General features: G+C 38.1%; 2 protein-coding genes across 8 annotated transcripts in view; both read left to right on the top strand.

The window, feature by feature from the left end:
- The first annotated feature begins 371 nt into the window (after positions 1-371).
- On the top strand, positions 372-17976 carry pip5k1ba (phosphatidylinositol-4-phosphate 5-kinase, type I, beta a). 4 transcript variants are annotated; one of them, XM_020615138.1, is made up of 14 exons: positions 373-558; positions 4761-4957; positions 5710-5840; positions 6542-6659; positions 6774-6926; positions 8328-8624; positions 10772-10956; positions 11542-11622; positions 12102-12150; positions 12263-12347; positions 12443-12583; positions 12707-12797; positions 13824-13920; positions 16525-16970. In XM_020615138.1, the coding sequence occupies exons 2-14, from the start codon at positions 4895-4897 to the stop codon at positions 16657-16659; spliced, it is 1626 nt and encodes a 541-aa protein (XP_020470794.1). In that variant the 5' UTR covers positions 373-558; positions 4761-4894; the 3' UTR covers positions 16660-16970. The 4 variants fall into 4 exon arrangements, with proteins under 4 accessions (XP_020470795.1, XP_020470794.1, XP_020470797.1 ...); XM_020615141.1 differs by lacking the exon at positions 16525-16970 and adding an exon at positions 16984-17976 and having other exon boundaries at positions 375-558; XM_020615140.1 differs by lacking the exon at positions 16525-16970 and adding an exon at positions 14738-15653 and having other exon boundaries at positions 375-558.
- A 1447-nt stretch (positions 17977-19423) lies between these two features.
- Positions 19424-25524, top strand: part of tjp2a (tight junction protein 2a (zona occludens 2)) — a 36752-nt gene continuing 30651 nt past the window's right edge. For 3 of the 4 annotated variants that reach the window (XR_002276151.1, XM_020615115.1, XM_020615114.1), the window contains exon 1: positions 23538-23693. Coding sequence is in view for 2 of the 4 variants with exons in the window: in XM_020615115.1 (XP_020470771.1) it covers positions 23587-23693 (107 nt within the window). In the remaining 2 variants the exon portion in view is untranslated. Of the gene's footprint in view, positions 19687-23537; positions 23694-25524 lie in introns of those variants that run through there. The other variant, XM_020615118.1, reaches the window with a different exon arrangement.

Raw genomic sequence — 25524 nt, 5'->3', positions numbered from 1 at the left:
CTGAGCGTGTAATGTTAATTTTACCTGTGATCCTTTGAATAAATCAGCACTGTTTTGAAGTTACTTGGACTGTCTTGTCTCTCAGAGTTAGCATGGTAAAAAGAACCAAAGACCTACAGTTAGCTGATAGACACACATGTTGTGAATGATGAAGCATGAGTGGAACAGCTGATGCCAATCAGCTCCTGCAAGTGAAGCCTGAACTAATGATATGCTATGTTTAAGATAAACAAAAGTGAACTGAAAGAAAATGTTGGGAAATGATGATGATGATGAGGAAGTGGTGAAACATTTCATAAAATTCAATATCATTGTTGAGTCCAGTGGTACAGCTCAGTCTGACTTATGAAGGCACTGTGGAATAATACAACAGGTGGGCGGAGACAGAAACACAGCGAGGGAGGGAGAGGAAGTGGTGAGGATGCTCTATGGTGGCTGCAGCACTTTGCTACTCATCTCACAACAGTCACTTAGTCATTTTATATCAGACAACAACGGTCTGTTATCTGTGCTTCACTGACCTGTATTCACCATCTACATATGACCATGCCTGTTAAGGTAAGAAGGTGGACAGTGTTTATTTCTCCTCAATAAATTCTGTTGTTCTTCCTTTCAATTTTATTACAAAGAGAGAACGGAGCCGTCTTTCATTCCTGATTCTGTATAAGTAGCGCCTTTCTATGCTTTTACAGCACACTCAAAGCGCTTTCACATTATTCAGCCATTCACCCATTCGCACTCCCAAGCACTCACGCATTCACACACCGGTGACATGACCGGGAGCAACTGGGGGTACAGGGTCTTGCTCAAAGACACCTCGACATGTTGACTGGACAAGCCGGGAATCGAACCGCTAACCCTCCGGTTAGGAAACGACCCGCTCTGCCTCCTGAGTCACAGCCGCCCCCAGTATATAGGCCTGTTGACGCTCAGGAAGAGTGATGATGGTATCACTAGAGAAGATTAGCCCATCTTACCTTCAGTTCAGTCAGACTGAAACTAAAATGTCGGCAATAAGCTGGAAGGGGTGCTCATAATTTCCATGTATTCAAAAGAGCTGCATTGTCCATGTAGCGTGAGAGTGTGCAAGTTTAAATATTTACCTGAGCTCATCTGAGCCTGAAATACATATGAACAGTATGTACTAAGTACACCTAGCTGCAACCAAGTCAGTCTAATATAGCAGCTTTGCTGTAAATCCTCATACACAAAAGTGATATTGTTCAGTTTTGGCTCTGACTGTTAGAGAGGTGTTTATTCAACTGAATGGTCAGTTTGGAGGCTGTAGTTTGTGCTGCTGTTGTCCAAATACCTATTTTTATCTGTTCAGTAATTGAGTATTGCTGTAATATTAAGTGCATGAAAGACACTTCATTGAGGGTGGACCATATTATTGCTATTTAAAAAAACTCAGACTATATAAAATACCCTCAACATTTAAATACAATTCAGTGTTCATTCTATTGGAATTGTTACTAATTGATAAGTTTGTATTTAAAAACATACAGTGGCTCCACAAAGTTTTTAAACCCAGTTCACTTTTTGCATGTTATTGTGTTGTAGATTTAATCTTACATACATAGATAAAACTGCAATTTACTCTCAATAACCCATAATGACAAATAAAAAATATGTTTTAAGAACTGAAATCTGTCATTTGCAGAAATAATCAGCCACTTCTGAGTAGAAGATGTGACATCCCGCTTATAGAGTTTGCTAAACAGCATTAAAAGGAATCTCTGGCCTGGTAAGACAAAGCTGAGCTATTTGGGCAGAACTCCAAGCACTATGTCTGTCCCATGTGGTGAAGCATGGTGGCACCATCATGCTAATGGGGGTCTTAGCACCAGCAGAGAGACGAGTCAAAAGTGAGAGCAGGGCGCATACAGCCAAATACAGAGGTTCTTGACGAAAGCCTCCAGAGTAACTCAGCCAAAGCCCACAATTAAACCCTATGGAACATCAGTATACAGCCATCGAATCTGACAAAGCTTGAGATGATCTGGGATCAGATCCTGGTGTTTAAAGCCTGTAGAGACTTACCCAAGATACCTGAAAGCCGTACTTGCTGCCAGAGGGGTTTATACAAAGTAGAATTCAAATTTGTTTACAAAAACATCTACAATGATGCTTTCACTTTGTCTTTTGGGCAGAAATAGCTGTTTCTATCTATTTAGAAATGGCCAGCACAATAAAAAGGGCAAAAAGTGAAGGTGTCTGAGTACTTTCTGATGCCAATGCAAATCAAATGTAACACGCTGGACCACCGTGCTAATGGTAGGGACTGTGACACTGGTGTGTCATCACTTTTTTTGCAGACTGAAATGGCTCAAAAATATCGGATGGGTTGCTCTGGTGCTTAGAGAATGAATGGCTTTGGCAGCCCAGCAGGTCAAAGTATTTACATATCCTGGGAAATGTCTTGTTGAACAGACAGATTGGAAACTCATTTTGTATAAACATTCATGGTTCTCAGATTATGTATGCTGCTGACTTGATACTTCACATTAGGAAGTACTCATTTCTGTGACACTGGCTTTTATGTCCAAAGTTCCTACACACAGGTTCTCTTTTGTAAACAAAAATCTGGTGCATTGTTATGAATGCATGTCACCAATCTGCATTTATAACAGATGTGCACAGTGGGAACTGAATCTTTAACCCTCTGGTCCCTTAGTTTACGGAACACAGCCTGCTTCATATTTGTAGTTAATTGTGTGTCTTCTTATACTTGCTACACAGGGAGGACCAAAAAGGTTTTTCTTTGTTTGTTTGTTTGTTTTGCTACAGAGTGAGGACACTTGTGGAAAGTGAGGCCATTTTGGCCAGTGCTCATTTTCTGAAACATTTTTTGAGTTTTAAGACTTGGTTTTAGGGTTCAGGTTAGATTTAGGCTTAGGAGGTTTAGGATAAAGGTTAGCCATTTATTTCACATGGTTATGGTTAGGGTAAGGGGATAGGGAATGCATTATGTCAGTCTGTGTGCTCAAAAAGACAGGACGGTGTGTTTTACTATTAATTAGCAGTCTGGTTTATTATTAGTGTTACTGATCAGTAAGTAGACTAAGAATTTATTTTTGTCATTGTTATGAATGGAAAAGCAATGTAACTAATCTCTCTGACTATGCAGATTGCAAACTAATGCACTTACAAATGCTTAATCCAACATGTTTGGACCCATGCTGTTAATGCTGTTATGTCACCCAGCTGTTTTCCAATATGTGAAATGCTGCACAGGAAACCCGAAAGACTCTGTTTACACATAATTAACATCATAGACTACTCCTATCACTAAGTCTTTAAATGAAAAGAATCATCTTTAGCAGGTTTCTTGATCTCCTCAGTCTCTTCTTCAAATATGCAATTAAGATGAGAACAGCAGGTGCTTGAAAAACAAGCTTTCTCATCATGACCCTTATAAAACAGTTTCATTCTTTGCAAGTCAGACCCCAAAACCACATCCTGAGGTAGTGCTTAAAATAAACAAGGGCTTGTTTCTTAGGATATGTGCTAGATTAGCCCACACAGGCTCACATGCAACACACAATGAAATGTTGTTACTGGTAATGTGTTATACACTAATGTTTGCATCACTGGCACATAGCGAGCACTCTGACCACTTTACATGATACCCAGGTAAATTGGGTCGATTGCCATAGAGTGCTGACAGTTTTCTAACACCAGAGGAGCAAATGTGAGGAGGCCCTGTTTCATATATGGCTTGCCAGGGTTTGTTGGGCTTCAAACTGTGGATTTAAAAAAATCAAAGTAGCTTTGGGACAGTCAGTCCCTGAGCTCCATCACTCATCATAAGTTGCAGCAAGAAGATTTACTCTGCTGCTGGGCAAGAATATTTTGGTTACCTGGGTAGGCTACAGTGTATACTAAACTATACATATCTAACATATAATAGGCCTACAGTCCACATACGGCAGAGTAATCGCTAGTATCTTATTTAATTATTTATAGACTGCAAAAATGTAATATATCCCTTCAAGTTTGAACTGTGCTGTTCCTTTGCAGACATAATTTTAATATATCTGATTGATACAATAAGTAATTTAACAGTTTTATGACCAGTCCACCAGCATTGCGAGCACTGATATTTGCTGCTGTAGAGTCTTTGTATTATCAAATTGCTGATTGCCAAACCTTTTATAGCTGACAAATGTGGCAAATTACAACCTGTCACTGTAGCAGAGTTATGATTAAATGTACTTAGTGAAAAAATGCAGATGTTGCTGATTCAATCAAAGTACACTTCATATGAATTTATATGCATATTTGGCAGAGATTAAATATATGGTCATTTATATTGTGATGATATTTGTTTTGTTGGTAATGTTTTGATCAACACCTTTTTCTACAGTATTAGTGAGTTGAGGGTCATATATGCAAGTGAATAAAACCCTATCCTTTGCATGGCCTACGCTTATGAAACAGCGGTTAATCATTTCCCAAACCTTCTTAATTGGGATCAAGGGTTGTTGTGTGGGATTCTGGAGTTAAAGACTCACACAAATATTGTCAGTCCCTCAGTACTTAGAAGAACACCAGGCAGGAAGGTATGCACATTGTTAGACTCTGTAAGAGATATCAACAACTGAAATAGACAAACTGTTAAAGTCGCTGTGAGTGGAGGAAATTGCTTTAAGTAGTCCATCATAGTTGTGCAGATTTTCACCAACTTGTGTGTGCTTTGCATTGACATGCATGGAAATTCAGCATGTAATTCCTCTTTTTTTCTACCTCACCTGCAGGAGCAGCGTATCTGGAAAATGTAGTTTCGGTAAAGCCGATTGAAGTTGTTCATCACTGAGGGGAAACACGGAACTCAGGTGTTGGAGGAACGACGGCAGAGCTTCCTTCTAATCAAGTTCTCTCTGTCCAAAAGATGTCAACTGACAGTGTAGGAAGAGGAACCAAAACCTCTAAAGCATCAAAGGATCCTAAAAGGGTAAGAGGAAATCATTACTGCACATCCAGTTGTTTTCAGGTAAGGAAAGGTCTCAAACATCTTTTGCTTGCAAGAACGTCACCCCCATAAATGTAAAATGTTACAGTTTAAAGGAAGGGAATGAAAAACAATTACAAATATTAAGGAAACTTGTCAGAGTTGTTATGAGTGAAACCTTTCTGTTGGTCAGGATGAGCTTTAAATTTGTTATTTAAGATAAAGTTCCATGGACCCATGGGTTACAAAGTTTTGTAAAAATTAATATAATGATGTAACATTTCAATTTAAGTAAAACTTCATGACTTTAGCTAAATGTTTTTGTTCTTGTAGTTTTGGTCAGCTGTTGTCTAACAGCTGTTTGGTAATGGAGGGAGCAGAGTGGTGGCAAACAAGGCAGTTAGGCTGTTCAGTTTCCATTTTATGGTTCACAGAGAGATGTCACCTCAGCTTATTTTCTTGGAAGAACGTGTGCCACTAAGTTTGATTAAAATGTCAAGTTTTATTTTTCTTGAAAGATTTTGTTGTTGTGTAATTATTATGGCTATATTAGGTTTGTCACATTGTCATGAAAATGGCTCGGTGTATCTGTACTGAAGCACTTCTCTGTTATATAGTTGTTCTAGATTCACCATAAAAACATTTTGTTTTAAGGGCCTCCATTTTGCATTTCTGATGACCTATTATCTGTTATTAATGAATTAACTAATTACAATCATTGTAAATGTTTTTTCTTCCCTATTATGCTCTATTAGCCCACAGCGTCCACTCTGAAAGGAGCCATCCAGCTGGGTATCGGGTACGCTGTGGGAAACCTGAGCTCCAAACCAGACAGAGATGTTCTCATGCAGGACTTCTCTGTGGTGGAGAGCGCCTTCCTGCCCAGGTGCATACTCCTTTAATACAGCTTTTTATTTTTTGGCATCTGGTCATGCCACATACTCAATGAGCGTTTCAAATAAATTAATTTTAAGGCTCAGTTCAGTTTTTATCACCTATCTCTGGCAGTATCTTGCCATTCAGATAGTTTTATTTATAGTGAGGTTTTGAGATGCTGTATTTGTTTCAGAGATTTTTGCAGGCACCCCATTACAGAGGGATGATCTTGATTGTCCACACACCTCAGAATAATAAACCCCACTCTAAAAAAATAGAAGTGAGGCAGCAAATAGATTTATATTACTATTAAGCAAAATAAGTAAGTCACTTCTGGAATTGTACAACCTGAATATTTGCGGTGTGTGATGGTTGAAAACAACACATTGCAGCAATAGTCATTTTACATAGTAGATATTTGGACCTACTTTAGGAAAAACACAGGCATAACTAATAATATTAACAATGGCTCTGTTTTTTCCCAGTAAGCCACAATGAACAATATTGTGAAACTGAAGCAGCTTGATGGAATTCAGCATCATTCATTTTATTATCTGCGATTTTATTGCTTTTCCAATTGCCACGTGTCAGAATATCATCCATTAAAAATGCCTGTACCATGTAGCCAACAGCTACTCTTATGTATTGTATTTGTATTTTAATATTTTTCACAGACGGTAATAAATCAAATCCATTTTCTTTGTCCTCAAGTGATGGCAGCAACCTGACTCCAGCTCATCACTTCCCAGATTTCCGTCTGAAGACATACGCACCGCTGGCCTTTCGTTACTTCAGAGAGCTGTTTGGCATCAAGCCAGATGACTATCTGGTTAGCATGGAACTGACCTAATGTCATCAGTCTGATTTACCATAATGAGAACGAAGTTTCCACTGAGTAATTTGCAAAACTTTGTCATGCTGAGACTTCTGTTCTGAATTGCAGTACTCCATCTGTAAGGAGCCTCTGATCGAGTTGTCCAACCCCGGTGCCAGTAGTTCGTGGTTTTACCTCACCAGTGATGACGAGTTTATCATTAAGACTGTGCAGCATAAAGAGGCTGAGTTCCTGCAGAAGCTGCTTCCTGGTTACTACATGGTGATCAGTTCCCACACACACAAACTACATTTATGTGCACACCACAGCACATACTGTATATATCAGACTGATAAAAAGGGCATTTTGGATTGCTCTTTGGAGTTTTCTTATAAGTTTTGTTTAGATTCAAACTAGCAGCAGGAAGCTATTACATGTAAGATTTTACATTTGGGTTGTGAAAAATAATATACAATTAAGAAAATGTAAGGACTTAAAAACAAGGCCCATGACTGGCTATTTCTATTTTGAGTATACTGTACTGTGCAAAGGTCTTAGGTCACCATTAGTTTAGCTGTTTTAGCAAGGTTGTAATGATGACCTATATTTACTTCTCAGTCTCTTTATTAAGATATAGCCAGAAAATACAGGAAATATGTGCACAATAATAAAATGTTCTGAGCAAAATAGCTTCTACAGTCCAAAGTCAGTATTTACTGTGACCTCCCTTTGCACTTAGCACAGCTTGAATTCTTTTGGGGAGACAGTCTTGAAACCATGACAAAGCCTCAGCCATGTTTCACTGAAGGCTGCTACACTCTTCCACCTCTCTCCAACTCTTCTGCTCACATTTCAGATTTTGATTCATCGCTCCATATGACTCTTTTCCGCTGATCTTCACTCCAGTCTTTGTGAGCTTGTGCATCTCTCAGCTTGTCCCCTTCTGAAAAACTGGTTTCTTGGCTGCTGCCCTTCCACAAAGGTTGTTCCTGGTCAAGCTTCTTCGGATTGTGGAAGGATCAACTTGGCATCCAGATGAAGATGCCAGATGCTGAGCCAGGTCCTTGTTGGATTTCCTCTGGTCTCTCTCAAAAGAAACTCTTGAGAACCTTCTCATCAGACTTTGCTAGTTCTCTTGGTCTTCTACTCCTGTTTTTGTCCTCGACCTCTCCAGATTCTTCAGATTTCTTTAGAACAGCTTGAATACAACATCTTGAGTTTCCAGTTTGTTTGCTGACTTTTTTCATGACTTGTTTTTAATAATGTGTGCATATTTGCCAGATTTTCTAGTTGCATTCTGATAAATGAATATATACCGTCATAACGTTGCTAAAACAACAAACGTAATGGTGGCCTAACACTTGTGCACAGTACTATACATGTGATTATTCATGTGGTCACTAAGAGTTGCTCTTACACTTAGAGTACACTATACTCTTAGTAGGAGTGAGTCTTTTGATAAATGTTTGAATTTTAAAAACAAGCTACTTTTCAGATATGGAACCTGGACCTTTAGGGTTATTTGTACAAGTTGTTTTGCCAGGCCTTCAATTTGATCACTTTCATGGACTAATGCACATCTAAAACCAAGTTAATAGCCCATGTTAATAATAAGCATCTGAGATTCAGATGTCTCTAACATTATACTGTAAACAAAGATCCTTTTTGTCTCTGATGTCGCAGAATCTGAATCAGAACCCAAGGACGTTGCTACCCAAGTTCTACGGTCTTTACTGCATCCAGTGTGGTGGCATCACCATCCGTGTAGTGGTGATGAACAATGTGTTGCCACGTGCTATGAAGATGCACTATAAGTACGACCTGAAGGGTTCCTCGTACAAGCGTCGTGCCTCACGCAAAGAGAGTGCCAAGCTCTCACCCACATTCAAAGACTTAGACTTCCAGGAAATGCATGAGGGCCTGTACTTTGACCCAGACACCTACAACGCTCTGATGAAGACTCTGCAGCGGGACTGTCGGGTGTGTTCACATAAAGATCTCATATCTATTAACAGTAGCTGTTGAGACACTGAAACTAAGCAGTACATTTGTTACCAGAATTGCTGTGACTATGTTTAGCTGTTTATCCAATCAAATAATCAACCTATTTGTTCAGCACAAAGACCTCTCAGAGTGGGTTTAAATGTTTCCTAAAGCAACACCTCCCCTTTAATAGTTATGCAACCTCGACAGCCCTCTTATATGAGCCATGCCTGTGCTGATATGATGACCTCAGCGCCTGCCTGTTATTGCCTGAGTGTGAAACATGATGAAAGATTAACATACAGCAGAGCAAAAGCACCTGACTCATGTAATCAGCCTGAGCAGGTGGATTTTGGAACACAAACTGGCCCATCTAGGTGTAATGTGCTCTAACAAACTTTGCACAAAAGCCCTGGGTGGATGCCAGGCTTGAACCAGGAACCTTCTACCTATGAGACCACCATACTCCCGGTATTCGTTAAAATCTCTGGGTACAAGAGTAACACATATCTAGGAAGTGATATGATACTCAAATAATGATTGAATGTCACCCTTCACTGCCATACATGGATATTATTTCTGCATTTTTTGGGAAGTGATATGATACTCAAATAATGATGAATGTCACCCTTCACTGCCATATTATTTCTGCATTTTTTTGAGGTCAAAGGTCATGGTGGCTAAGCTGTGTCCCAGAAGGCCAGGTTGAACGTTTTTTTTGTAAAGTTTAATAGGGAATGACACCAGGAATACTACAAGGACCAGAAAATAGCACGGTGTTCAGTTAATGGTATAGTTAGTATAGATTCATGACACACCACAAACAATGTGCAAATGGATGCTCCCTGTCAACCTTAACACAAGAACATTTCCCTCATATCTGTCAAACTGGTCAATGCCTGGAATGAGTTTATGGAATGAGAAGTGACATTTAACTTTAATTTGTAATGGTCAATTGACACTGTACAGTTAAGTACCAGGCCAGTGGAAATCAAAACCTCTACAAAACCCTTTCACATCCAGGCTGCTAACAGGCCATTTTAGTACCTGATGGCCACCTCAACACCAACAGTAGAGGCAGTACGTTGTGGTCACATAGTTGTTTTCTGACTTTTAGTTTTACCTTCTACAGCCTAGTACACCTCTGTGAAGTTGTTTCTAGGTACAGCAATAAACTAAATATTGACAACAATATGCTAATAATGAAAATGCCGATGTGTACACTACCATGTTCACCATCTTCGTTCAGTGTGTTACCATGCTAACATGAAGTCACAGCAAGTGAGTGGACTTCATGAATGGCTGTACAATGTGTTATTAGTCACCAGCCTAGGTAAAAATTTATCATTTCAGAAGAGATTATGGCAGCAGGGATACAATTGATTTGATTTGATTTGATTTATTCTTTCAAGCATGTAAAGACAGTTGATATGTCAACACACATAATTTTACACATATCCAACAAATGCTAATCCAATATCAATTTGCTTATACCTAGTACATGCTTGAATGGAGTAGGAAGAAGTCAGACTTATCCAGTCCTACCCCATGACATCATCTTACCATCATTGGTTTGCAAGCAGTATCTCTACATAGATAATTCTCTTCTACACCACACAAGTAATATATTAAAGAATTATTACAGAGTGTTAACATTCATACACCACACCCACAATGTTCCACCTAATTAATCATTAAACCTGTTCTTGCATATATCTTGATTGACACATACCTTTATATTTATGTTTAAACTCATCAATTCTATTACTATTTTTTATGTCCCCACTTAAATTATTCCATAGTTTTACCCCACTTATGGAAATGCAAAATCTTTTTTTGGTTGTACGTATAACATGAATTTTTAAATTTAACTGACCCCTTATATTGTATCCCCCTTCCCTTTCATTAAATAGTTTTTGAATTCCACCAGGTAATACATTTTTCCTGGCTTTATACATAAACAATGTTTCATCAATCAAGATTTCAAGATGCATTTCTCACACGGAGGAAGGGGGAACATGTTTGTCCTGTCATGACTTGTAAAACAACTTTAGCTCTTGTCTTCTTGTATATATTTCTTAAAAGATTTTTCAGTTTCTGTACTTTGATTTAGTCACTTATATTTCGTTTCTGCATCTCATCAGGTCCTGGAGAGCTTTAAGATCATGGACTACAGCCTTCTGCTGGGGATTCATGTTTTGGACAGGAAGCCACTGCACAGAGGAAGTCGATGTGACAGCAGGAGAGGACAGAAAGTCCTTTACTCCACTGCCCTTGAGTCCATCCAAGGGAATGTGAAGGCACCTGAATCGGTGGCTGATGATGAGACGTGAGGGAAAAAAAAGTGACCTTTTTTTTTTTGTACACACTCCTTCTCAATTTTCAACAAGCCATTTCACCACCGCTTGGCAGCTCTTCTTACAGCTACCTGACAGTACATTATTAGTAGAGAGGTTTTTATTCAGTGTGCAAAAGGTTTACGGTCACATGAAGACTGTTTACACACTTTCCTATACACTTACATATGAACTTGTATTTTATATAGGTAAAACGCCTTTAACATGAATAAAACCGACTGCCATGAAATTTAGCATAGCAGTCTGACCAGGTCCAAATGTTAGACTCAGTTTTTCCACTGTAGCAGTTTTTTAAATCTTTGAAAATACATGAAAAAAATCTGCCATTTTCTACATGCTACAGCTTTAAATGTTTCACCAAAATTAGTACAACATTCATTTAACAATGCACAATTAAATGCCTCTAACAATGAGTGAGCATTGTTATAGAAGCTCGGTACTCAAATTAAATTATGTTTACCAAAATTTGCACAGTAAATATATTATAAAATAATGTTAAGTCCATCACACTGTTTTATTAAAAAATTGTAACGTCGATATGTTGTTGTTTTTTTCAGGTTGGGTGGAATTCCTGCCAAACACAAAGATGAGAACCTGCTCATCTTTTTAGGAATCATTGACATCCTTCAGTCCTACAGGTGAGGTCACAGTGTCACCCACAGACAGTGATGCATGCACCCCCAAACACACACACACACACACATACTGAAAACAGGAATTTGTTTCCTTAGTCAGTTTTAGTTTTAAGTTGTAGTGAAAAATTCCGTTTGACCATGATCATTTATAACCCATTCATAAATGGATAATCTTTAAAATTTGTGGTATAAAAAAACTTAAAGTAAAAAAAATTTGTGTTTGTGCCCTGTCTTTTCTTAGAAATGGAATCACAAACACTTAACTTTTGTTATTCGATTTATTTGTTTGCCTGTTTTCCATCTTTCTATTTTATCACCTCTAGCTTGAGTACTTACCTTTTATCATTTCATGATCAAATAAAATGTATTAATTGATTTTAATTTAACACTGAAAAAGAGTAGAATGCAGCATTGTGTGGGATTACTGTTTTTAAGCAGGTGATGATTAACATGTGCTTTGAATTTTTAATTGGTATTTTCAGATTTGTTAAGAAGGTGGAACATTCCTGGAAGGCTCTTGTACATGATGGTGTATGTAACACATCCTCCTCCTTAAATTCAGGTTTTTACATACAATTGTATTGTGTGAGTGTGTGCATGTGTGTGTGTGTGTATATGTCAGACCATTTCTTTTATTTTTCAGGACACAGTGTCGGTTCACAGGCCTAGTTTTTATGCGGACAGATTTCTGAAATTCATGAGCTCAGTTGTATTCAAAAGGCTTCATCGTACGTAATTTTGCTAACAACTCCTGTATTCTGTAATCTACATACATATAGTGTTGGTGTTTAATTTTAATATGCTCATTCTTTGTGTGTTTCAGCTTTAAGAGGAGCATCTTCAAAGAAGAAGAGGAATTCCCTTTGTGCACCAAAGTCAGCCTCTCAGGAGTTTCTGTCCCCTCAAAAGGAGGACAAGAAAGAGGAGAAGAAGGCCCAAAGCATGGACAACCTGGATGGAAACTGTGAGCCTAGAGTATTATATGTAACCTGGCATTTTAGGAAACAGTTTGTGCTTCTTTAAAAGAAGCTTTGCTTCATTGCTTTTGTATTTAAGTCACTGATTAATTAGCTGCTTGTTGCAACAGTTCACAATTCCTCTAAACGGCCAGATCTTCTTCTGAGATCTACTGTTTCATTTGAGTCTACCAAGAATGATGAAGAGGATCTTGAAAGCAGGTACTGTATGTGTGCAGCAGCCCTCTGAACATTCTAGGAATTTATACAATTGTTTGACCACTTCACATCCACAAAAAGGGAGATGCCAAGTACTGACCTAAGCAGTGATCATATAAAGAGAGAAACAAATTGGTTAGTTTTCTAGTTATGTGTTTTATGGCATATATAGGATAGTTACTTCTATTTTTTCTACAGTTTACAACCATGTTGGCAGCTCAGGGGTGGTTTGAGCTAAACACTAACATCAGCTTGCTAACACATTCCCAATAATTCTAACATGCAGTTGTTAGTCAGAATTTAGCAAGATAGCATGCTAACATTTTCTAATTAGTAGTGACCACAGCATATAGCTGAGGCTGATGTGAATGTGACCAGAAAAGCACAAATGTCAACCTTATAAAGGTTACTGATAAAAATTCAGGGGATCACTAAACTCAAGATTCGTGCTCTTTCACAACATTTACAAAAATTCAAAAATTTTATGGCAATTCTTCCAATAGTTGTTGTGTAAATAAAACTATTTAGGGGAATCTAAGCATGTGCAAGGGCTCCATTTTTTTCTTTTTGTAGAATTTTTAACAAGCAATCTTATTGTGAAAATGAAGTTTGGCTTCTCACTTGAATCAGCATCAAGATGTCTAAAGACTCACCAGAAGAAAGACAACAAGTTGTATGTGCAAACCTATATGACCTAAGTTTGTATTGGTGTGAACGATAACTGGTCTCTGATAGCAAAGAAGGAAACTGTGTTGTTCTGTGTGGACATATAGAACATATAACTTTGAAACTGGACCTACGAACAGTCACCCTTGTTTTAGCTATTTAAATTATACCACACCTTAACCACAGAAGTTGCAAAAATAAATTTTGGAAAGCATTAAAAAACTGCCTGCTTTGTTGAAGCTATGTGTAAATGTCAATCTTGAGAGAAATCATAAATAATCAAAAGTGGAGTTACAATAAAAAGCATAAAGTTAGCATGCTCGTAGCACTGACATGTTCACAAGGTTTTCATTTGTGGTGCAGTGAAGACCGACGAGCCTCTAGTTCAACAGTCGCTCTGGACGATCCTCTGCCGTGCCTCAGGAGGAGCCAATCGTATTCTGAACTGGACGTCTACTTGGTATGGCATATTTTATTCTATACAATTGCATGCCAAACATTTTCACTTACTCTATATTTATTTTAATGCTAACAAATACCATAACAACACCAAAACCAGTACTTGGTCAGTCCATCACTCAGTACCTTTTGGCCTCCTAATCTTTGTCTGGCTCTCAGCTGTAAGAAAATGTTTGTTATAATAAATAGAACCCAGTTGACTTTAGCAGTTTTATATATATTTTGCTAATGCTAAAATGACAGTGAAATGTAATTAATTATTAAATAGCATTTGCTAGAGTGCAGGTAAATCTAAATGTAGACTTATAGCTTGTCAAGTAATAATTTAACATTTCCATAATGAATTGATTTAACTCAGCATCATATGTTCATGTATCCTGGGAAATAGGCTTATCCTTATTGCATAGAGTTGTATAAGATCAGTCCAGCTCTCATTAATGTGAAGCTACTGTACATCCAGCATCCAATCAGAATCAGATTTATTGGCCAGGTGTGTTGGACACACGAGGAATTTGACTCTGGTACAGTGCCTCTCAATATGTATGTACATATCCTTATGTACGGCAATAGCAAAGGGCAAGTAAACAATATAGGCTGAGGGAACAGAAGTAAGTACATGTATATAGATAACTACTTCTGTTCTCTCTATATAGTTTATCATAGCACAAAGACTGGACGCGAGACTTCCAGAATCTTTGTCTAAAAATAAAGGAATTCATGATAAGACTCCAGGAACTCTCTGTGCCCACAAAAAATATTCTAGCATTTAACTATAACTTGTTTTTGTATGCTGATCATCTGATATAATTTGTGGATAGAGCTGATAGAGATGGATGGACAATGGCCCCTAGGCACAGAAGGCCCCTGCTCTCCTACCCTTCTAAAAGCAAGACTCACAGATTGATCTGCCACAGAAGTTGCAGTCTCTGTCTTCTTGTGGTTGATTTGCAGCCATTCTAAGTCATTTTATGTTAATTTTTACTTGTTTTGCATCTCTTTGTAGTCACCATGCACCTATTTTTACTTGCTTTGAACCTCTTTTTAGGTGTTTTGTGTCTCTTCTTGCCATTTGGTGTATTTTGTAGTCATTTTTCTGGCTTTTCTGTCTCTTTTTAGTCCATGTGTATCAATTTATTTCACCTAATTTTGTGGCTTTTCTGGTCATTTTGTAGTTATTTGACTGACTTTCTAACAGAAAGGTTAACAGTCCCTTCTCAAATCTAGGGGGCCCATCACACGTTGGACCCTAGACCTGTTCCTAGTAGGCCCATTCAGTAATCCATTCATGAACGACAGTTTGTAGGAGTCACAGTCAGGGAAAACAATTCAGAGATTTTGAGAACAAAACTAATATTTTGAGAAAAAGGTCAAAAGCTCACTGTTCTCTGTATCTTAGATACTGTAGGTCAAAGCACATATCAGGCTACTTCAAACCATCAGATATAGTTTACATCCTAATTATTTGTCTGGTGTGTGGTATGTCCTTAAACCTGCTGGTAATGAAGTATTTATTGGAAGGGTCTTACCAAATCTTAGATGGCTAGCTTATTCTCAACACAGCATTTTTTTTAACTGTAAAATTATTATTCATGACAACTCTTTATCTGGTAGTTTTCAGTGGCCCTAATTTGTTGTTACAGCAATGTATGTGGAAACATTATTCACAGTGAACGCAAGGGTCACTTGGGATCTCTGCATTTTCAGTGTCACACAGTCTCACCCAGGCGACTCAGCTGGAGTTGATCAGTCATTTGTGCCCAAGCATCCACAAACTGTAAGCAACAAATGACATCCATAAACTATTGTCAATTTTTAATCTTCTCTTGTGGACAAGACACTGTTTCTGCAGGTGACAATGAAAAGGTGCAGGGGTCTTTATGGTAACTCAGTTTAGCTTCAGCATTAAATTTCAACATGTTGAATGAATGAAACACAGGAACAACATAACAAATCTGACCTACTGTATGTCTAAACCTATCCATTACATGCTTGTATCTTCCTGTTTCTCCCTTGCCCCTTTGCCAGCATGTTGTATTCTTGGTCTTCTTTGATGGTGTTGGCTCTTGGGTCCTAGAGGCCCTGCTGTCATCCTGTGATCTCCATAGTGTATAACTCAGCTGAGTCCAGTACCCCGACTCCCCCTCACTCCTTATGCTTGTGTCAGTCTGAGAAACCTCCATGAATTCCCCTTTCTGCAGTGATTCTCTTGCATAACACCAAAACTCAGGCTTGTATGAAGCTGGTCTTCAACCCACATTAAACTGTTCTACCCAGATCACAAATTGGTCTAATCTGAAATCCTGACACAAGGTAATGGTTTTCAGAAACTGTTGAAAATCTTTCAACTTATCTGCCAGCATCCATTTGTCCTAATACTTATATTAACGGGTTGGTGACAGATGACTTGCATGTTCTCAGTTGTTTTTAACCTTCATGTAAACTTAAAGTATGCCTTTGAGAACTGTGGTGATCTTTATGCCTTGATTACACGCTTTATTTAAAGAATCATAGAAATGTTTTGCATGGTTTACCCAAATTCTACACCTTACATTACTGCTAACTATTTTTCAGTGTTTTAAGTATTTGCTTTCTTCTATCTATCCAGCCATTGGTTGTGAAAATCAGCTCAACAGAACATGCAACAGGTCAAGCTGATTTTGCTGGATCACAAGCCAAACTACAACCGTCAAGTAGTCTGATGTTAACTTGTATACTGTATAAGCTATATGTGACATGGTGAACATGCCACATATAGCTTGTGCTTGAACATTACATTCTTTGTTGTGTGGCATATTTTCTTTGAATTGCTGTTGAAGAGGGGAAATGCAGTACAAAATGTTTTGGAAACTGGTCAGCATTAACAACACACAAATCTTGAGCTTTCCAGAACACAAATCTGAGTATCAAAGAAAATAATACTGTGGAATTGTAGATGGATGATGAGACAGTGGGTCCCTGTACAAAGACTTGTAAACAAACTCCTCTCCTCACAGACTGTAAAAGTTCAAGTCTTAATAGGTTCAGCTGTTAATATGAGCCATTTTTTTGTTTCTTTCTTTTCTAGTGAGAAGAAATGAGTGATGGTTCCTCTGCCACCACTTGTACTTCTCACCTTTTGACCTTCCAGTCCCGTGGTGCTGAGACACCAGTGTAAAGGCAGTTACAACAGTTTCAACCTTTATTTGTGTCAGTTTCAACCTTGTGCCTCTGTGACTTCTCTTTTTGAGTCAAACTTTACGTGCCAAATCACTGATTCTTTAATAGAAATCCCATCAGTAACAGATGTGGAATCGGTCAACTAACAAGCAAAAACAATGTCGTGTGTGTGTGTGTGTGTGTGTGTATGAATCACTGAACCACTGTGACACTATGAAACTTTTTTCTCTCCTTTTATTCTATACACTCTGCTGCTAATTTCACAATAGTACTAGCAAAAAATATTTAGTTTAGTTTACGAATGTCCTATCCTCTTGAATGTCTCATTTTGTTTTAGATTCTCAGAGGCTGGATCCCTGAGGAAATTAACTGCTGTTATTTGATGTTACAGGAAAAAAAAAGTCTTGCTGTTATTTTTAAATTGTGAATTTATACATGTTTCTAAATGGGGAAAAATGCCACTTCATTCTTTAAGACAGTCAAATATAATTGCATACAATATGTCACATTAATTTAACCTCTGTCCTCTGTGAATTTTTTCATTCATACATGCAAATCTGCTGCCACCATTACAGAAACAACTGCTATTGTAGTCTTGTATGTTAGAGAACGGCATCATTTTCTTCATAATTATTACAACAATATACTGTTTTATCTCATATTTTCATGTAAAGTATTCTTCTCTCATTCCTCCACGAGAATGTACATTTTTGTGTTAACTGTGATTGAACAAAAGCTGTGCTCATTGTAAACTGTTGTGAATCCTGCAGGTAAATAATTGACTGATGACTGCCTTCTTTCTCCACATGCCTTAAAAAGTTTAAAAATCAAAGCTTTGATGTGACTTGTAGACCTTCAACTGTATTACAGCAATACTTTGGACCAATATTTTTGAAATAAATTAATATTTAATGTTCTTACAATGGCCCTTGTAGTCTCTCTTAGATATTACAATGATTACTATATTTCACCTAAGTGCATATTTAACATTTCACAGGTTCATTAGGTTTCTACAATACATTAAACTACAGGAAAACAAACAAAAATATGTAACATGAACAGGCTTAATGCAGTTTTATTATAAAATAAGTGCCTAATGAGTGAAAAAAGAGGTTCTTAGGAATAGTGGTTTTTGTTGTCTCCTGTTACTGAGCCCATTAAGATAGACTCTTGTCATTGGAGATAACAACCATGACTCAGACATCAACTGTCATTATCTATTTAGACACAGGGGGGCAGTGCAATGATAGTCATAATAAAGATATTTCTGCATGTTGGCTCTGTCCACTACTATACTGAAGAACACTTTCTTGAGAAGTTGGTTTAACCTTGAGTTAAGCTTTTGTCAAACATTTAGCATGTTTCACACATGGGACACTACATAATCTGTGAAAAATAAAGAGATATGTTTTAAGATGTTTCATGTGTAATAAATTGATATCAGCACATGTGACAATATTTCACGCGTGAGGTGAAGTGTGTGATTATATTCATGCACATGTGCTTTGTGTGGTCCTCCATATTTGAAAGACACCAATTTGAACTTTAACATTTTTCATTTGTTAAGTACTGGGCTTAATAATAGATAGGGGACATCAGCAGTAATGGAAGCAGAAGTGAAAGATGTAACCTACTCAGATTGTTTACTGAGTAAAAGTTGCAGTAGCACAGTGTAAAAAAAATGTTACAAGTACAGTACAAATGTGTTGGCATCAAAATATAATTAAAACCCCAAAAGTAAAGGTACTCATGCAGAATGGCACATTTAACATCAATGTATATCATATTATTGATTTATAATTATTGATGCATTATTGTGTACATCACATTTGATGCTGCAGCTGGTAAAGCTGGAGTTAATATTATATTCTTAAATGAATTACTGCTGGGTAATTTGTGAGTTTCCCACCAGGGGTCAATAAAGTCTTATAATTATACTATATTTTGTTTTATTAGCCCGATTCCTAAAAGCGACTAGTAACTAAAGTTGTCAAATAAATGTGAAGTAAAAAGTACAATAAAGGCCTATGCCTCTGAAATTTAGCTAAGTCAAAGTATGATGTAGTGGAAAATGAAAATACTCAGAAAATACTAAAGATACCTATCAATTATAGCTACAGCTACTATAGCAATTAACTTTCCACAAATGGACAGCAGCCCATCATTTCCCACCAGCATAAAGTGAAATAGTTACTGTGCTGAATTTACTAAAGCAAAACATTCACACGCCTTAATTTACTTTTTCTAGTCAGCTTATGAAGTCCGTTTGTTTTAGTTGTGTACAGTAAACTGAATCATCGTGTCATTTAGGTTATAGGATGGGTAAGTCAGGAGAAGGACACCTTCCGCACCCACTGGGACGTCACATATGAAACTACAGTCAGGTTACAGCCCTGCAGACAACACACCTGCAGTATCTAAACCACGCCCACATACCTGCGAGAAGCAGGAAATCGATTTCTTGGACCTAGTGAAATCAAAATCTCAACTCGTCAAAATTTTATCACGTTAAGACCTTCGACCTCCTCTGTCTACTTCGAACGCACCTCTACTTTTCGGATTTTTGTGCTGTGGTCACATAAAAAACCGGAAACAGACGGAGTTTCACCTGGTAAGTATGTCCAGAACTGTCCGACCTGAACGTCGACATGTTTTCACCCTGTTTCGTTGCGCTCATTGCCATTTCCGGGCATTGTACCACAATCTACAGACGTCTTGAGTTTTATCTTGGCTGTTTAACTTACAAACTGCATTTCCATCACTCTCCTTATGACAGCAGTGTTTTATTTTCGCTTTTATTTGATAGTCAAATACTGAACGTCAAACGTGACCTTCGCTGTGTTGAGGCCTCACTGTTAATGTTGGTGTGTCTGCTTTGTGTTTAACATGCATGAGGCACAAGGGGTGTTGGCGTTGTGCTGTTATGTACAAGATATTGTTTAAGATACTGGTGTGTTTTTGTCGGTTAGGAGCCACAATTTTTAGAATCCAAATTGACTTTCCATATGTGTCAGAAAGAAGTCCGAATGTTTAAAGTAGCCTACTTTTTAAAGTAAGATTTAGTAAAGTGCCTTTGTTAAAGTGATTATCACGGAAATACTGCACCCTTCCCCTCTCCGTTATTTTCAATATGGAAATTGTTAGTTACTGGTACGCAAGAGATTTTAACATTAAGTGGGTGGACAGAATTTACATTTAAGATATCTGCAATGTATTTGACTAGTCAAAACTATAAGATATCTGCAGTTACATTTTGACTAGTCATAACTCCAGGGTCAGATATCTACACTTGAACTGACTAGTCATATCTTAGTTGGAGACATCCAAAAAATAATTTGGATATTCTTTAAATGTGCTGATTTAAAGATAATTGGAATTATGACTGGTATTCAAGTGAAACCTTTTTATGTTTTGTTTTGCTGTTGTACTGACTTGCATTATAGCCTACAGTAAGATGTTTCAGTTATTTAGCCAACCCTCACTGGTATTTACTCCAAAAAACATTTGTTTTTTTTATGTTAGTAGTTGCAGTTAGGCCCATAGCCAGGACTTTTGAAATACTACTGTACAAATTTCCCCACCACAACCCCATCTCTCCTTAGAGGAATTTTACTAAGTACATTTATAATTTAAGAAATAATACATCTGTGATATGTTAATTTGACAACAGACATTTTGTTACTAAAATATTAACAATGAATCAGTTTTATTCAGTCCCAGTAAGCCATGACAGTGAACAGTAAGCACCAACAGTACCCTGAAACTGAAGCGGCTAAATTGAGTTTCTATTATTTACATCCCTTGAGCAAGATACTAAATTAATCTGAATAAAAGAAATAAGGAGAGGCAAAGGTAAAGCACTTAGTCCTGCTGTCTTTTTTGCTAATATTGACTCCAACATGTAACCCACACAGAGATTTTTCAGCTTCCCTCTCTTCTCCATTGTCATGTTCGCTGGTAATCCAGATTATACTTGTGGATGGAACATGCACACACTGATCCTTATTCCTCTCTGTCAGTCAAACTGCTTATGTAAAAGCATTTAGATGACTAAACAACTCCAGCTTCATTTGCTCTACCTCTGGAAAAATAAGAAAAGATTGTTCTCAAATTTCATTAAATAGTGAAAACACACAGTGACAAAGGAAATGGCCTGAAGAGAGAATCACTCATCATTAAAATCTGAGCCTTTTTAACAAAAGCCCCAGCCTTCCGGTTTGATGCAGTTCACATTCATAATATTAGTTCTTAAGTGGGAGAAAAACACACCCGACACTTTACAATATCTGCTATTAAATATTTCTAGATATACTTTTTAAAAAAAATGTTTTTTTCTGTTGAAACTACACAAAATTATATGTGATTTACATAAATAAACCATTCAAAGCAGTAATCCAGATGCCAAGGCGGCTAGAATATAAATCCTGTCCAGAGTTTGCATTGGCTGGCAGCTCATCAGGAGGCCACAGAGATTAGTTCTTTATTTATTTATTTTAAACCTCTCAGTAGCCAAGCTCTACTGTCAGCTGGTGCCTCAGGCACAACGAAATACAGACATTTAATCTGTGTAGCAGTGTGGCGTGAGCATGTGGGGAAATAGCTGTGGATGCATTATACAAGTTCATTAAAGACAAGTGCATTCCATCTCTTTTATTAGTTTTTTAGACTGTCTGTACTGGGTGTTCAGAAGGAAAAATGCACTGAAAAATACAATGCAGCATTGCCAGGTTCAGCTTTTTACTAGCCCATCATGTGTGAATGCATCATTCATCAATGCCACCTCAGTAGCCTCACTGAAACGGATTAGGTGGCTGCGGCTTAAATCTTTATTAGTTGTTTGCTATTGCTAACTAATAAAAGTAGAGAGATGCAACAATGGGCCCCAGCGGATTTGAACCAGGGACATTCTGGTTGCTGGTAGGTGTCTCGTCCTCTAAATAATGGTAGCTACCGCTTTTTTTCACCAACTGCAATTTTTTGGTATAATTTAGCTTTAGCTGTGCTTGTATTACCTCAAGGTTTGAATTTGCAGCAGTAGGGGTCTGAAGAGATCTTGCGCCATGAGATCACACAATACTAAAACGTGACAGTATTTTTTGTCGAGGTGAAAGCTGTCTCGCAACACAGCTTCAGTTAGAAGTTAGAAGCTCATGCATAGTTCATGCACAGTTCTAAGGTCTGAAGAGACTCGTGAAATCATACAGGAGAGAAGCCAGTCAGCTCAGTCTGTGGCAAAATCTGCTTGCATATTGTTGTCTTTTATGGCATATGATAATAATACTCAAAGTAGATCTGAAGTGGCATTCATTACAACATGATTGCTAAGTTTTAAGGATGTTATTTATGAATAATTATAAATAACATATAAAGGACTAACTGGTAAAATTTAAGTTGCGGTAGCTTAAGAAATTGTAATTTAAACAAACTTGGTGGGAGTGATACACACCTGTTCTGGAAAAAGAAAAAGAGTTCTCCCCGTCATTACAAGGAAGTTTGTTTAGGGAGATTGAGGCTTGAAAAACAGTACACAACAAATACACTGTTTATTCCTGTTTGAATAACATTTGCTACAAATTCGAGTGCCCAGAATTTGAAGAAAAGTTTTGAGCCTTATATTTGAGAGTTTTAAAAAATTTCCATTAAACCTGCTTGTGCCACAGAAAAAAAGTAGGTTATTCAGTGAGGGTCTTTGTTTTTTATTTACAGATGTTATGAAGGACCAAATTTGATATTTTTCATGGAATTATTTTTGGCATCAAGATGAATAATGCCAATCTTGGCTTTTCATTTTTGGTACTGTGAGATCAAATCCCTCATTCACAATATGCCAGAGCAGCTGACGAATGAGTGCTCACACATCTGTTCTGTACAGACAAAAATCTTGAATTGCAAATTGTTTACAGCTTGAATTTGTTTTGTCATTAATAAACCTCCACAAAGGGTTAGCTCTTGTTGAGTGGAGTGACAGTATGTGAAGATGATGTAAGTGGATGTAAATGGTGAGAAGACTAAGCTTGTATGGAGGATTACAGGGGAGGGGGTAGGGAGTATACATGATCTGTCAGGACTCAGTACCAAAATTATCCTAGCGGCAGCAGCAGCAGCAGTAGTGACAGAGGCTGCGTTTTCATTAGTGTAATGTTCAGAGAAGCTCCAGAATTATGTAAGAGTGACGTGCTGTCATCCCCTCTCGGCCGACCCACCGCTTGGCAGAAACGTGGCTGTTGGTTTTCCTTTTATCCTCCCCCCGCTCAGAAAAGCCAAAAGGACATCTGTCAGAGTTGGCGGTCAGGGACAGGGCTCATAGTAGCCACACCACAGGAACCTCTTTGCTCCCAATGCTGAAGCTGTAGCTTGTTGTCATGGAGAAACTGATACACTGAGGTGGGAAGAAGAACAAGTCTGTCATCTTGATGAGCAAACGTGGAGACGCTGAAGATGATGGAAGTGCAGCAGTAGTTGCAGCGTTGTGGTGTGTATGTTGCTGTAACTGTTAGCAGAGAATTAGAAAATGAAGTTTAAGAAGTTCATCACGATCATGCAGGCAGCCGTGGGGATTGTACCCCTAAACAAACGGGAGCTTCTGCCCCCTGGCAGGAAACTGTGGAGACCCCTGGGGTGAGTTTTATTGTTTTGTGTGTCTGTGTGTCGTCATGAGAGACTGTGCATGTTATAACAACTGCCAGAGCTGTTTATTTCTAACAGATCTATTTTTAGGTCCTGGTAATTGTTCAGAGGTATGGCTGCCATTCAGGGAAGCAAGCGATACATTTTGGCAGAATGTAAAAATTAATAAATGACCTGTACGTAACATGTCCCTTTGATTCATTCACTGAAGTGATAAACACATGCTTACTTCTAGTAGTATCTGGGCATGCAGATGGTGTTGGATTTATTTACTTGGTCTAACTAATACAAGTGAGGTAAACTGAATTTTGTTTATGGTCTTTATAGTGCCTAAAGTAACCTTAACATCAGTGTGTCTTTCCATTATCATTCTGAGTAATCCACAGAGTAGTACACTAGTAGCAGCAGAAATTTCAGATAATTTGGAATAAAACCGAAGAATACATACAACGAAGGGTGAAAAAAAGAAAAGCCATTTACCAGACCATCAAACTAGAGAGATGATGAGATTCTGGAATTTCTGCCATTAAGGAATAAGGCTGGCCATTTCAATAATAATAGTATTTTCAGCACTTTGCATTCAGAGAGTCCTATCGGTCCTGGATCAGCTTATTCGTCTGTACCATAGACCTCCATTGTTGTTTAAAAACACATCAGTGAAATGCACTGCTGCACTGGCACAGACGTATTTCTTCATTAGCAAACCCCAGACCTGAGTGTGACGACCTACTAGGATGTAAACAAAGCAGAAAGCTCACACAAGATCTGGCGCATGCAGTTGAGTGTGACTCATACTAACTTCAGGAGATTTTGGCTGGTTGAAGGCAACGTAAGCCCTTTTCAGACATGCCTGGAACCCTGAAATTCTCTAGACATAACCTTGGGAAGCTGCATGTGAGAAAGCAAATGTCAGCGTTCGTAGGCTCGGATGTTAAGCAGACTCTTCCAGCTCCCTAGTACAAAGTCCGAGTGAGCCCATGTGAGCAGTGTATATTCCAAGTATTCACATGGAGCCAGTGGGTGTGTTGATGACATTCTGTTATGTGACTGGTGCGAAACCGGAGCAATACAAACATCTGAAGATGGTGAAGAAAAAGAGTCATTTACAATGAAGACAGCAACAAAAAATGTGTGAAATTTTGTCATTAAAAGATGGTGCGAGAATTGTCAGACAAATTTAAAGTAGAGCAAGAGACTCATTGTTTATGACTGCATTACCAACTGGCTATCTGACTGTATCATGCCCCGCCTCCTGCGCACTCTGCTTAATACTAAATAGGTGGGGCGTCCCTTAAATAGGAACTAGATATACCAAGCCCTTCCTCATGTTTTTAGCCTTCAAGTGTGAGCTTAATATGCAAAAAGGCCGCAGGCTTAGTCATGCACAGACAATCTGCTTTCTTCACTCTCTGCACAGTATCACAGCAGTATGTAACTAACCTCATTTCTGACTCACTGACATGAAGTTATTTCAGCTTGGCAGGCACGTGTGCAGACATGTTGATAGCCATCATGTCAGAGAGCCTGGTCTTGAAGTGAGACTGTAGATTATAGTATTATAGTCAGTAGTATCTGTGTGATCCTGGTCTTCTCAGGTGAATCTGGCTTTAGCCAGTCGTATGCAGCTTTAATAGCAGTAAGGTAGATTGTTGTCATCTGTATTGCCTGTGAACTGGCTTAGTCTCTTGTCTAGCATTATTTTAACTACAGCCAGTTCTTTTATCTGAAGGCCCCAAGAAGTAACACTCAGGAAACAGGAATCAGCTTTACGTAGATTTATTTTCTTCTGGTTAAATGCAGAGTTATTACAGCGCTGGGCTCT

The sequence above is a fragment of the Monopterus albus genome, unplaced genomic scaffold (assembly GCF_001952655.1).
Source record: "Monopterus albus unplaced genomic scaffold, M_albus_1.0 scaffold158.1, whole genome shotgun sequence".
Classification (NCBI taxonomy): Eukaryota; Metazoa; Chordata; class Actinopteri; order Synbranchiformes; family Synbranchidae; genus Monopterus; species Monopterus albus.
The sequence above is the reverse complement of the archived record's forward strand: the minus strand, read 5'-3'. Positions and strand labels throughout refer to the sequence as shown.

Bases quoted from the DNA above. Each gene is read 5' to 3' on its own strand.
- pip5k1ba (XM_020615138.1), top strand. From the start codon at position 4,895: ATGTCAACTGACAGTGTAGGAAGAGGAACCAAAACCTCTAAAGCATCA. The intron at 8,625-10,771 runs GTGTGTTCACAT...GCATCTCATCAG, and splicing joins CTCTGCAGCGGGACTGTCGG to GTCCTGGAGAGCTTTAAGAT. The intron at 12,348-12,442 runs GTACGTAATTTT...TGTGTGTTTCAG, and splicing joins TGTATTCAAAAGGCTTCATC to CTTTAAGAGGAGCATCTTCA.